Source organism: Macrobrachium rosenbergii, chromosome 47 (assembly GCF_040412425.1).
Source record: "Macrobrachium rosenbergii isolate ZJJX-2024 chromosome 47, ASM4041242v1, whole genome shotgun sequence".
Taxonomy (NCBI): domain Eukaryota; kingdom Metazoa; phylum Arthropoda; class Malacostraca; order Decapoda; family Palaemonidae; genus Macrobrachium; species Macrobrachium rosenbergii.
The window spans coordinates 28,459,545-28,470,623 of record NC_089787.1 but is presented as its reverse complement, the minus strand read 5'-3'; the positions used below and the strand labels follow the sequence as shown (position 1 = coordinate 28,470,623).

The window sequence follows — 11,079 nt, the reverse complement described above, 5'->3', positions numbered from 1 at the left end:
TTAACATTTATTCCTCTGTATTTCCCTCTAAATTCTTGCCTTTATTCCTTATCCCAACTTTCGTTACCTTAACGCATGGTACTCCTGTAATGAAGTAGAAGAAAGAGCTTTCTCTCTCTCTCTCTCTCTCTCTCTCTCTCTCTCTCTCTCTCTCTCTCTCTCTCTCTCTCTCTCTCTCTCTCTCTCCTACCTTTCTTAGTATGGTATCTGGTGCAACAGTGACAATGAAGTTTCATTTATTTGTGTTTAGTAGTTGGCCATGATCGATGTTGTTCTTGTTATAGTCGTTGTTATTGGATGTTGTTGTTGTTGTTGCTACCGTCACTGTAGAATGTTATGCCGCCCGTCGTTGTTGTGATGTTGTTTTAGAAGCATTCTGTGTTGTTTAGTGTTGTTTGGTGCCTTTACTTAAACGAATAGGGGTTAGACCTTCCCGGCATAAAAAAAAAAATTAGTTGAACAAATAGGTGAAAGAACATTTAGGAAATATTGGTTATGAATATTGTTTATAGATATTGTTTATTTTTATTTGTATCCTATGCCCGCTGTAGTGCTTGTTTATTGGTCGATGTTAATGATTTTTTTTTTTTATCATGTCTGTAGTTTTTGTAACTAGCTCTTGAATTTAAACCCTGGTGTTGGTGATGTTATCCTAAAACTTTCCAACTTTATTTGTGTGTTGGTTACGATTTCCTCCCGCCCCCCAACCCCTAAAAAGACCCCCTCCCCTAATACGGGGGGGGGGGAGTCTGTATCTTTCCTCCCTACCCCCTTTTCTGTCTTGAGTTAAGTCCATGTATTGTGCATATGCTTTTTGTATGCTCTGTATTCGTTTTACGATTAATAAACTGGGACTGAGACCCTTTGCACGATTTGATTTAATTGATTTAGTAAGATATCACAGCGAATTTGATCTGATAAAATATTACAGCGAATTTTATTTGATAAAACATTATAACGAATTTGATTTGATAAAAATATTACAGCGAATTTTACGTTCGCTGTAATATTTCATTTAGAGACGTGAAATCTCGAGTAAGGGATTATACATATATTATTTTAATAATAAACAAAATAATCCTAATCCTAATGTTTTCTTTCTTTGGCGTAGTAGTAGACGTACTGATATCCAATAAGGTTATTTTAAAACTTTAGGTTTAACCTGTGTTCTTAGTGGAGAATTAAGGTTTCAATAATAGTGTAAGGCTGTTGGTAAACGTCTTCTTAATGGTAATAGACCTTTTATTTATTTATTCATAGAACTCCATTCCTGACGTAACAATATTTCTGTTGTATTATAAAAAACGTACATTTAAAAACACGAGATGTTCGTAGTCTGTACTCCATATTGATTGGTTTGGTTCTCTCGTTAAGCACCTGATAAACAAAAACTTTTTTTTTTTTTGTCAACGTGAGAGAAAGTTGTTTTATTTAATGTTGTTGCTGTTGTTTTATCTCTGTTGTTGACGGAGTTGTTGTTCATGATCACACTGATTTTCAACGTACCTCTCATTTCTCTCTCTCCTTCCCCTTCCCCTACCCCCTTCTACCTGTTACCATTTCTCTCTGCCTTTGTGACTCCTTGCTGTTGTTTCTCTCTCTCTCTCTCTTCTCTCTCTCTCTCTCTCTCTCTCTCTCTCTCTCTCTCTCTCTCTACCTTTTTGTCTCCCTGTTGTTGTTTCTCTCTCTCTCTCTCTCTCTCTCTCTCTCTCTCTCTCTCTCTCTCTCTCTCTCTCTTCGTTTCTCTTGCCTTTTCTAGGATTTGAAGAGACAGGAACGTCAGCTGCTAGGTCTGGGCGACACAGCCAATGAACTTGATTGTTGCTTTTGCACCACTAAGGTACCTATGCCTATTCAGTATATATACTGTATATATATATTTAAATATCAACCATCTCTCTATTTTTTTATTCTCTCCAACTTCTCAGTCTACTTATTTTTCTGTCGTTACTTGTAAGTTTTATATATATATATATATATATATATATATATATATATATATATATATATATATATATATATTTATATATATTTATTTATATATATATATATATATATATATATATATATATATATATATATATCTTTTAAATATGTTGGTGTCACATGTTACCCTGTTTATTAGAATTATATAATTATCATGGTTATTACTATTGATATGGTTATCTCTTTATTATTATATTTATATTAATTATTATTATTATTATTATTATGTAATATCCCCCCCTTTGTGTGTCATTCATGTGCTACCCATGAATTCAAAAGGTGGTCTTCGAGGTATTGGGCTCAGAATGAGTGCCACTTGATTGATTGGGTATGTGGCAGCGCCAGAGATTTATCAAAGCTAAATTTCTTCTAAAATGAAAAAAGGAAATATTTTTTATATAAATTTTTTCGTCTCGAAATCATTGCATTATTATAATTGATTGTAGTCATTACTACCTGCATTTTAATTATAAATTCCAATTAATATATAGTCGGCTTGAGACATAACTCTATCTAGCATTTGCTTGTTGAATGCAAAGCCATTTAGAGCCATTCCTGTCTCTGTGGCACTATTCCGGTCTCTGTGACACTCTATTCCGAGTGCCATACTCATGACCCCTTTTGAACGGGTGCCCATGTCTTATACATAATGTTACGCAACACGAAAGCAGTCATACACTGCCAACCAACTATACATGTTTTTTTTATATCTTTTTATCTGTTTCATATACGTGAGAAATTCTTTATTATGTATATGTCAAATGTATTGTCTTATCAGGCCGTTCCCTTGAAATCCATATGTATGGAGTCCTGGGCGCATGGCGCCACTCCCGAAATCTTTATGGTTCCTATAGATTGGTGTTAGTAGTGAGTTTATGAATTGCAATGTCCCAGTTTTAGTCTGCCTTCATCATTCGTTTGATTTTTTTATGTTTTCTCATCTAGTTCCCGTAATTGAATATGTATGTTTTTTTTAGATTGATATGTATGTTTTTTTTTAATCTGGTTTCGTTGAAATTAGGTTTTTCGTTCATCGTTTGTGTTGTATGTGTGACTTCTTGTCGGTGTGAAATTAGTGTAACTTTAAGTTTTATGCATTTATTTCAAGATTTGAATGAGTGTGCTAGCGTGCTATCTACAACACAATGAGGTATGTATATATACACACGCACATATGATCACACACTTGTTAATGTCACAGTACCAACAGTGAAATATTTGAATGTTTGTGTATGAGTTACATCAGTTTCCATTAGGACAAGATTTACTATTTATATAAAAGATGTTCGTTACATTGATTTTTATTTTCGTGTATGTTAGTTTGTATGTGGGTGAATTTGCGTGAACGAGGGAGTGGCGCGTGCGCGCTCAGGTAATCCATACATGGTTCTTTTGTTTACCTCTTTCTTGAATGAAGCTCTGAAGTCGCCCCCGTATTTCGAATATTGACATCGACATGAATATGTGTAACTCATTCACATATAATATATATATATATATATATATATATATATATATATATATATATATATATATATATATATATATATATATATATATATATATATATTGTATGTGTACTGAGTTTGTACATATCACTGTGTTCTCATATATAAACATCTGTGTATTGTACAATTAGTCCTTTCTTCTCTACAAATTGTATTACTGATATTGTCATTCTTGCTAGTGCAGTATATTCCATTCCTTAGGTACCTGATTCTGAGAATAGGAGGTTTCCATTGGACTGTTATTATACTGAATCCCTTCAAATGATGAATAAAAAAGAAACAACTCATATTTCCTTCTTTCCTCTATAGTGCTGTGTAAACTATCTTTTAATTTTCCTCCTCCCCCCCTGATTCGGTATAAAGAAAATCTTGTTGTGTACTTAAAGGTTAGTCTTGTTTCTCTGTAGCAAGAAAAGAAGAAAATCTGTGGTAAGGAGGTTGTTGTAAATATATCGTGAGTATTAAAGTCACTGCTTTAAAATGAACGTATAATTTCCTTCACACGACTTTGAAGGTCACCTGTCTTAAAGGAACTTAAAAATTTGTAATGACTAACCTTTGAGAAAATAATGGGTTTGGAATTCTTCTATGTATTTCTGCTGTAATGTCGCCAAAGGGTTTCATTGATGTCTGTGAAGAAGGAATAATTCTCTCATTGTGATGGAATCCCGCAAGGGGAGATGTATGTGCCCATGTCATTTTAACTAAATCATGTAAATTCTACCGAGATTCTGCAAGGGGAGATTTATGTACCTGTGTCATTTTGACTGAAATTATTTAAAAGGAAATGACATTACGAACTCCACCAATTACGAATTACACTGAAATACATAGCGGAAATTCCTCGTCTCTTAACTACTTATCCATTACAGTTTATCCTTCTTCCCTCTCCTCCCCCATCTCTGGAATTTATCCTTCCTCGTCCTAACAATAAAAATCTTCCATCCCATTTCCTTCATTGCCACTTTTTTTTTTTTTATCGATTGAGTTTTTCGGTGGATTTTCTTTTTATTGTTTTGTTTCTTTGTTTCTTTTTTTCTTAATGTACATCGTCGCACTGCATATTAGTCTCTCTGGACTGATACGTGACTACTGCTGTAAACTACTGCTGTAATTATATTTGCTGTACGGCTTGTAATGCCTTTTTCTAGGTGTGTGCCTATATATATATATATATATATATATATATATATATATATATATATATATATATATATATATATATATATATATATATATATTATCTTGTCTGTTGAAATATGACACACTACCACAGCACATGCCTCTATATAATAAAAGCTGTTATTATTATTCAGTCACTTTGTCATGACCATTATACTTAATCACCCATTTATATAAAGGAGTTAAAGGCGTATTAACGGCTGTATTTGTATCATATCAATTTTAAATATTTATATATATATATATATATATATATATATATATATATATATATATATATATATATATATATATATATATATATATATATATATATATATATATATATATATATATATTTATATGTGTATGTATATATATATAAGCACTTCATATCTGTATGTGTATATATGTACGTATGCTGGATGTTCATTACACGCACACTATGCAGCTCTGTAGAGCATTATAACGTTATCATGACTCATCATGCTGTACAGGCTTATCATTATCATTATTGACTTTCTGGGTGTTTTATTATTATTATGATCATTATAATCAATATCATCATCGTCATTGATTACCGTCATGATGGTTACATTTTTCATTATTTTGTCGTTCGCATTATAAGACTTTAACTGTTCCATACAAAAGACTGAAATATATATATATTTTTTTCTCTCTCTCTCTCTCTCTCCTTATCACTGCCATTGATAAAAGATATTATATTTTTTTCATTTTCTTTTCCGTATCATTCCAAGCCCTCTTAGAAGGGGAAAGTGGATGATTCAAGTATAAAAATAAAATAGAAAAAACTACTGCCTCTAATTCCTTCAAATGATTTTTTCCATTAGGGATTATTTATTCCTGTAAATATAAAATTTTTTGGCTAGTTGCATTCCTGTGTAATTCACTCGATATTGTTTTTTTTTAATCATTGTCATAATCATTATTACTATTATTATTATTATTATTATTATTATAGCTATTCGTATTGTCTTGACTCTTGGAAAGCTGAGAGACCAAGAGGCCATATTTTCATCCGTAACAGTGCAGCTTCTATGCCATCTCCTCCGTTTTCTGCCTTTTGCCTCGTGCTTCCCATTTTCTTTCTCTTGCCTCATGCTTCCCGTTTTCTTTCTCTTGCCTCATGCTTCCCGTTTTCTTTCTCTTGCCTCATGCTTCCCGTTTTCTTTCTCTTGCCTCATGCTTCCCGTTTTCTTTCTCTTGCCTCATGCTTCCCGTTTTCATTCTCTTGCCTCATGCTTCCCGTTTTCTTTCTCTTGCCTCATCATGTCCGTTTTCATTCTCTTGCCTCATGCTTCCCGTTTTCTTTCTCTTGCCTCATGCTTCCCGTTTTCTTTCTCTTGCCTCATGCTTCCCGTTTTCTTTCTCTTGGCTCATCATGTCCGTTTTCTTTCTCTTGGCTCATCATGTCCGTTTTCTTCCTTTTGCCTCATCTTCTCCATTTTCTTCCTCTTGCCTCATCTTCCATTTTCTTCCTCTTGCCTCATCTTCTCCATTTTCTTTCTCTTGCCTCATCTTCTCCATTTTCTTCCTCTTGCTTCATCTTCTCCATTTTCTTCGTCTTGCCTCTTCTTCTCTGTTTTCTTCATCTTGCCTCATCTTCTGTGTTTTCTTCCTCTTGCCTCCTCTCCATTATCTCTCCATTTCCTCATCTTCTCCGTTTTCTTTCTCTTGCCTCATCTCCTCCGTTTTCTTCCTCTTGCCTCATCTTCATTTTCTTCGTCTTGCCTCATCTTCTGGTTTTCTTCGTCTTGCCTCATCTTCTGGTTTTTCGTCTTGCCTCATCTTCTTCGATTTCTTTCTCTTAACTCATCTCCGTTTTCTTTCTCTTGCCATCTTTTTCCTCTCCTCCTAATCCTTCCTCTGGTGAATTTCCCCTTACCTTCTCCTTTTCTTGTTCCTGTTTCCTCCTTCCTTCCTTCCTTCCTTCCTTCCTTTCCTTCCTTCCTTCCTTCCTTCCTTCCTTCTCTTTCTGCACCTGTTACCTCCTTTACCTAATCCTCTAATTCGTACCTTTATTCTCTTCGCGCTCCGCCACCGCTGATGCTGCTGCTTCTTCACCCCCCCTCGTCCCCCCAAACTCTTCCCCCTCCCCTTTCTTGCCATGGTTTTATTCCCCCCATATCCATTGGCTCCACCTGCTCCCTCCTCCATTAGGACATGGCGGCGCCCCCGGTTTCCAGGGTTCTCGACAACAACTCCGAGTCTGATAGCCCAGGTAGCCGCTACCTAGCCTCCGACACCCCACTCAGTATGTTTAACAAGGTAGGCGCTAGTGCTGCACACCGGATTACTACTACTACTACTACTACAACAAACAAGCCCCGTGATGGAAAAAAAAATACTTTAGATTTTACAATCACCACCACCAACAACCCCCCCCCTCTCCCCGTCCACTAGAACTTCCCGTCACTATCACCACCAAAACCACCACCACTACCACCACCACCACAGCAATATTTGTACCCCCCCCCCCATACCCCTACCCTTCCCCTACTCCATGTGTTACCCAAGCCATACCCTCCAGTGAACAGTGTGGTGTGTGTGTGTGCGTGTGTTATTTTTTTCCGTTGAACTTTTATCTCTCTTTCCCCACCATACACCAATGAAAGCTCGAGATTTTTTTTTTTCTTAACACGGCTTTTGATACTTACCAGCACCGTGATTTCTCGTCATGAGGTCCGCTAGCTACGCTCACACACGTGTTGTTTCACTGGAAAACCCAATACTGTGACGCTGGTGTTTATACCTTTATAAAAAAAAAAAATAGACACGTCTCTTCACCCGTGTTCACACTGGCTAGTGGGTCTGATTGAAACTTGTTGGAGAGACGGGGTTAGAGACCCTTCGCCGATTAAAGGAATGTTTCCTGGAAAATGCCTGGATTAGAGCCACCTGGATCTGGCGTTATTTAAACTGGAACACTTGTATAGTAGACCCGCTGGATAAAGACCGCTTCCATTTGATAATGGAAACGTTACTAGACGGACTGGGTTAGGATCACACGCGTATCAGACCTATTGGATTATATTTTGACGATTCGTTTAATGCGATCTTTTATTTGTAACATACTTATTAGGCTTCCCGAGTTTGGGCGGTGATTAACTGAAATTCCTACGGGGCTGGGCTGTCCCCCAGTTTAGCTGAGTGGTTAAAAGCAAAGCTCTTGACTGTGTAGTGAAACAGTGAGCGAATATTTCGAGAAACTATAAAAAATTTTAAAATTAGGTATCTCAGCATTTTGCCAGCTCACTTTAGTCATGTAACCAAATTCTTAGGGAATCAAGATGCCAAATGTTATCATTGACAAGCAGCAGATCAGTTTGAAATCAGTATATTCTCTTGTAAACACAACTCCCTCATCGCCCCTGAATGTTTTTCCCCTTTTAAACCTCTGTTTTTTAAATACTTTCAGTCGTTTGCTTGTGGCATTTTGTAACAATGTTACGTTTACATGTCGTTTTAGCCATGAATAACAGAGTTTACACTGAGAACTCAGCTTCTGTTAAAGAACTTTGTTGTATGTTTTTCATAAATGACTGTAAACATCTCAGGGTACCGAACTTTCACTTAAAATCCCGGTTATTAAAAAAAATGGTTGTAGCAATAATAATTTCCTTTAATCATTGGTTACCTTTTTGGCGTTTGTGTATATGTTAAAACTTCACCTTGCTAACGATTAAAATCCTGGTGTTTGTTCGTAAAAGCCGTAGAACATAAAATTTAACATAGTGCCATCTTAAATACTAAATAATGTAAACGTTTGCAAAATGTGCTTGCCTTTGCAGTTTACAATTTGCTTACTCAGTAGCGTAGGTCATTGTAAGGAATTTTAATTGGGGAAAAAAATTTCTTCACCTCTAAGTGGGGTCTTGCTAAATTTGCGCAGTGTATCAAAATTGTGGGATTAATTCGTTACTTGATTGCGTGCTGTCTCGCCGCATCGAAATTATTATATTGTCTCTCGCAAAGATTCGTACCCATATCGGCGAAATATGTCCGTTCAGAAGGTTCCTTCCCTAATTTGGTCTTTCTTATCTGGACTTTATTCGTGCCTGGTGAATCTCTCTGTGGTGAGATTTTTCTATCAATCATGGCAACCGCCTACGATGTTGATATTTTAGCCCAATGTCTCCCTGCAAAAAAATAGCTAATATATTAGGAAACTGCCACTATTTCTCAGGCAGGGTTTCCTTTACGTATGATTGGTCAATGCCACCCAGTTTGTGGGATATTCATGGAAGCACTTGTGAGATTTATTGCCCGTTTACATTGCTTTGTAGTATACACTTTAGTTTGCACAGTGTTCAAATCGTTTTCAAGAATTTTTGCTAGACTGTAACACTTAAACGTTACTGAGGTATTTGGTACCTTTCTTTCCTATGAAATTCAGGGATATTTTTGTATATTCGTTTTTAAAGATTTACTTTAATTCTGTTATATTTAGGGTCCTAAGAGCCTTGTGGCCCTTCAAGGTGGGTAGATGCTAAACTTCATAATTTTGCATGCCCCAAATGGTTCTCTTGAGTTAAAAGAAATCATCCATGCAGTCCCAATGTTTCAATTCTTTATTGTGTTTTCTACAAAAGGGTCTCTTTGGATGTATGATCCAGTGGAGATAGTTAGCTGGATTCATTTTCAGTTGAGTAGAACTTTATGATCCAGTGGAGATGGTTAGCTGGATTCATTTTCAGTTGAATAGAACTTTTATATTTTGCTTTGTAACATGTTCTTTAGTTCTTTTCGTATTGTTGCAGAAAAGAGGACCTTCAAGCTATGAGATCCTTCTGATTGGTTGATTACAGTCTGCGTTCACCATGTATGGGTATCTGGCCTGTGTTTATGCTACCCAGATCAGCTTATTGGGCTAGAATATATTCACCAAAAATTGGCTTTCAGAATTGTCAAACCCACTGGGGAGTTACATAGGTTATTTCTTACATATTTTCACTGCAGAATTTATTTTGAGTTGTGTTAACTTGTTCCAGTGGTAAGTTCTTTCATATGTTGACCACAATAAGGCTTTAAAGGAACTATTAGTAGCTTTGACTCCATTTTAGTGTTCCATTGGGTAGCTCTTCCATACAACATCATTAGGGCCTTTTGAGGTTTCTGGAACCATTTGATTGGTCCAGTAGGAAGCTCCTTCATATGCATATCACAATGGTCTTCGAGGTTTCTAAACTCATTTAACTGGTCCAACAGCCAACTCATTCATATGATCATTGCCAGGGTCTTTGAGGTTTCTGAAACATTTGATTGGTCCAGTAGCTAGGGCTTTCATTTGACCATCACCAGGGTCATTGAAGTTTCTCAGTCTATTTGATTGGTTTAGTAGCTAGCTTTTCCTTGTGATCATCACCAGTGTCCTTGAGGTTTCTGAACCCACTTGAATAGTCCAGTAGCTAGGTCCTTCATGTGATCATCATAAGGGTCCTTGAGGTTCCTGAACCCATATGATTGGTCCAGTGCTAGGTCTTCCACGTGATCATCATCAGGGTCCTTGGATTTCTGAACCCATTTGATTGGTCCAGCAGCTAGGTCTTTCATGTGAGCATCGCCTGGGTCATTGAGGTTTCTGGACTCATTTTGGTTGGTCCAGTAGCTAGCTCTTCCATATAATCATCATCAGGGTCATGGAGGTTTCTGGACTCATTTTGGTTGGTCCAGTAACTAGTTCTTTCATATGATCATCATAAGGATCCTTGAAACGTTATTTAATTGGTCCATTTGCTAGCTCTTTAATATAATCATCACAAGTCCTTGAGGTTTCTGAACCTATTTGATTGGTCCAGCAGGTAGCTCTTTCCTATGATGAGGGTCCTTAAAGTTTCAGAACATATTTGATTGGTCCAGTTGCTAGCTCTTTAATATAATCATCACAAGTCTTTTAGGTTTCTGAACCTATTTGATTGGTCCAGTTGCTAGCTCTTTAGCATAATCATCACAAGTCCTTGATGTTCTGAACCCATTTGATTGGTCTGGTAGCTAGTGATGTGTGAAATTTCCCTAGTGTCCTTTTGGAAGCTTTTTATATGTTGACCACAAAAAGGTCTGAGAGTTGTGAAGGCTGTTAGCTTTGTTTATGTTCAACACAAAGTTAAACAGTATTTCCATAGTAGAAGAACATAGCTCTAAATCTTGCATCACTGCTACCACGATCCCTGTACATAAAGAAGGTCTTAAATGCTAACTTTGGCTTTCTGATAGCATTAGGCGATATGTTTTTCTTGCTGTGAGAACATGTTCGTTGGGCCCAGTGGGGGATCTTTCATATATTTACTTGGAGTTCGTTTAGTCCAAGGTTGATCTGTAGATGTTTAAAAATTATTTTTTCTCGGCTGAATAATTTCTGTTCGTCTGTTCCGAAGCTCAAGCTTCCTAGACAAGGACAAGTAAT

At 36.4% G+C, this 11,079-nt stretch overlaps 1 protein-coding gene across 14 annotated transcripts in view; it reads left to right on the top strand.

The window, feature by feature from the left end:
- Shab (Shaker cognate b) overlaps positions 1–11,079 on the top strand; it is a 469,591-nt gene that overhangs the window by 425,762 nt on the left and 32,750 nt on the right. For 5 of the 14 annotated variants that reach the window (XM_067090476.1, XM_067090482.1, XM_067090477.1 and 2 more), the window contains one exon: positions 1,760–1,840. The exons of 5 other annotated variants lie outside the window; for them this stretch is intronic. In XM_067090476.1, coding sequence (XP_066946577.1) covers positions 1,760–1,840 — 81 coding nt within the window. Of the gene's footprint in view, positions 1–1,759; positions 1,841–6,836; positions 6,945–11,079 lie in introns of all 14 variants that reach the window. 4 more of the 14 variants (XM_067090474.1, XM_067090472.1, XM_067090473.1 and 1 more) reach the window with 2 other exon arrangements.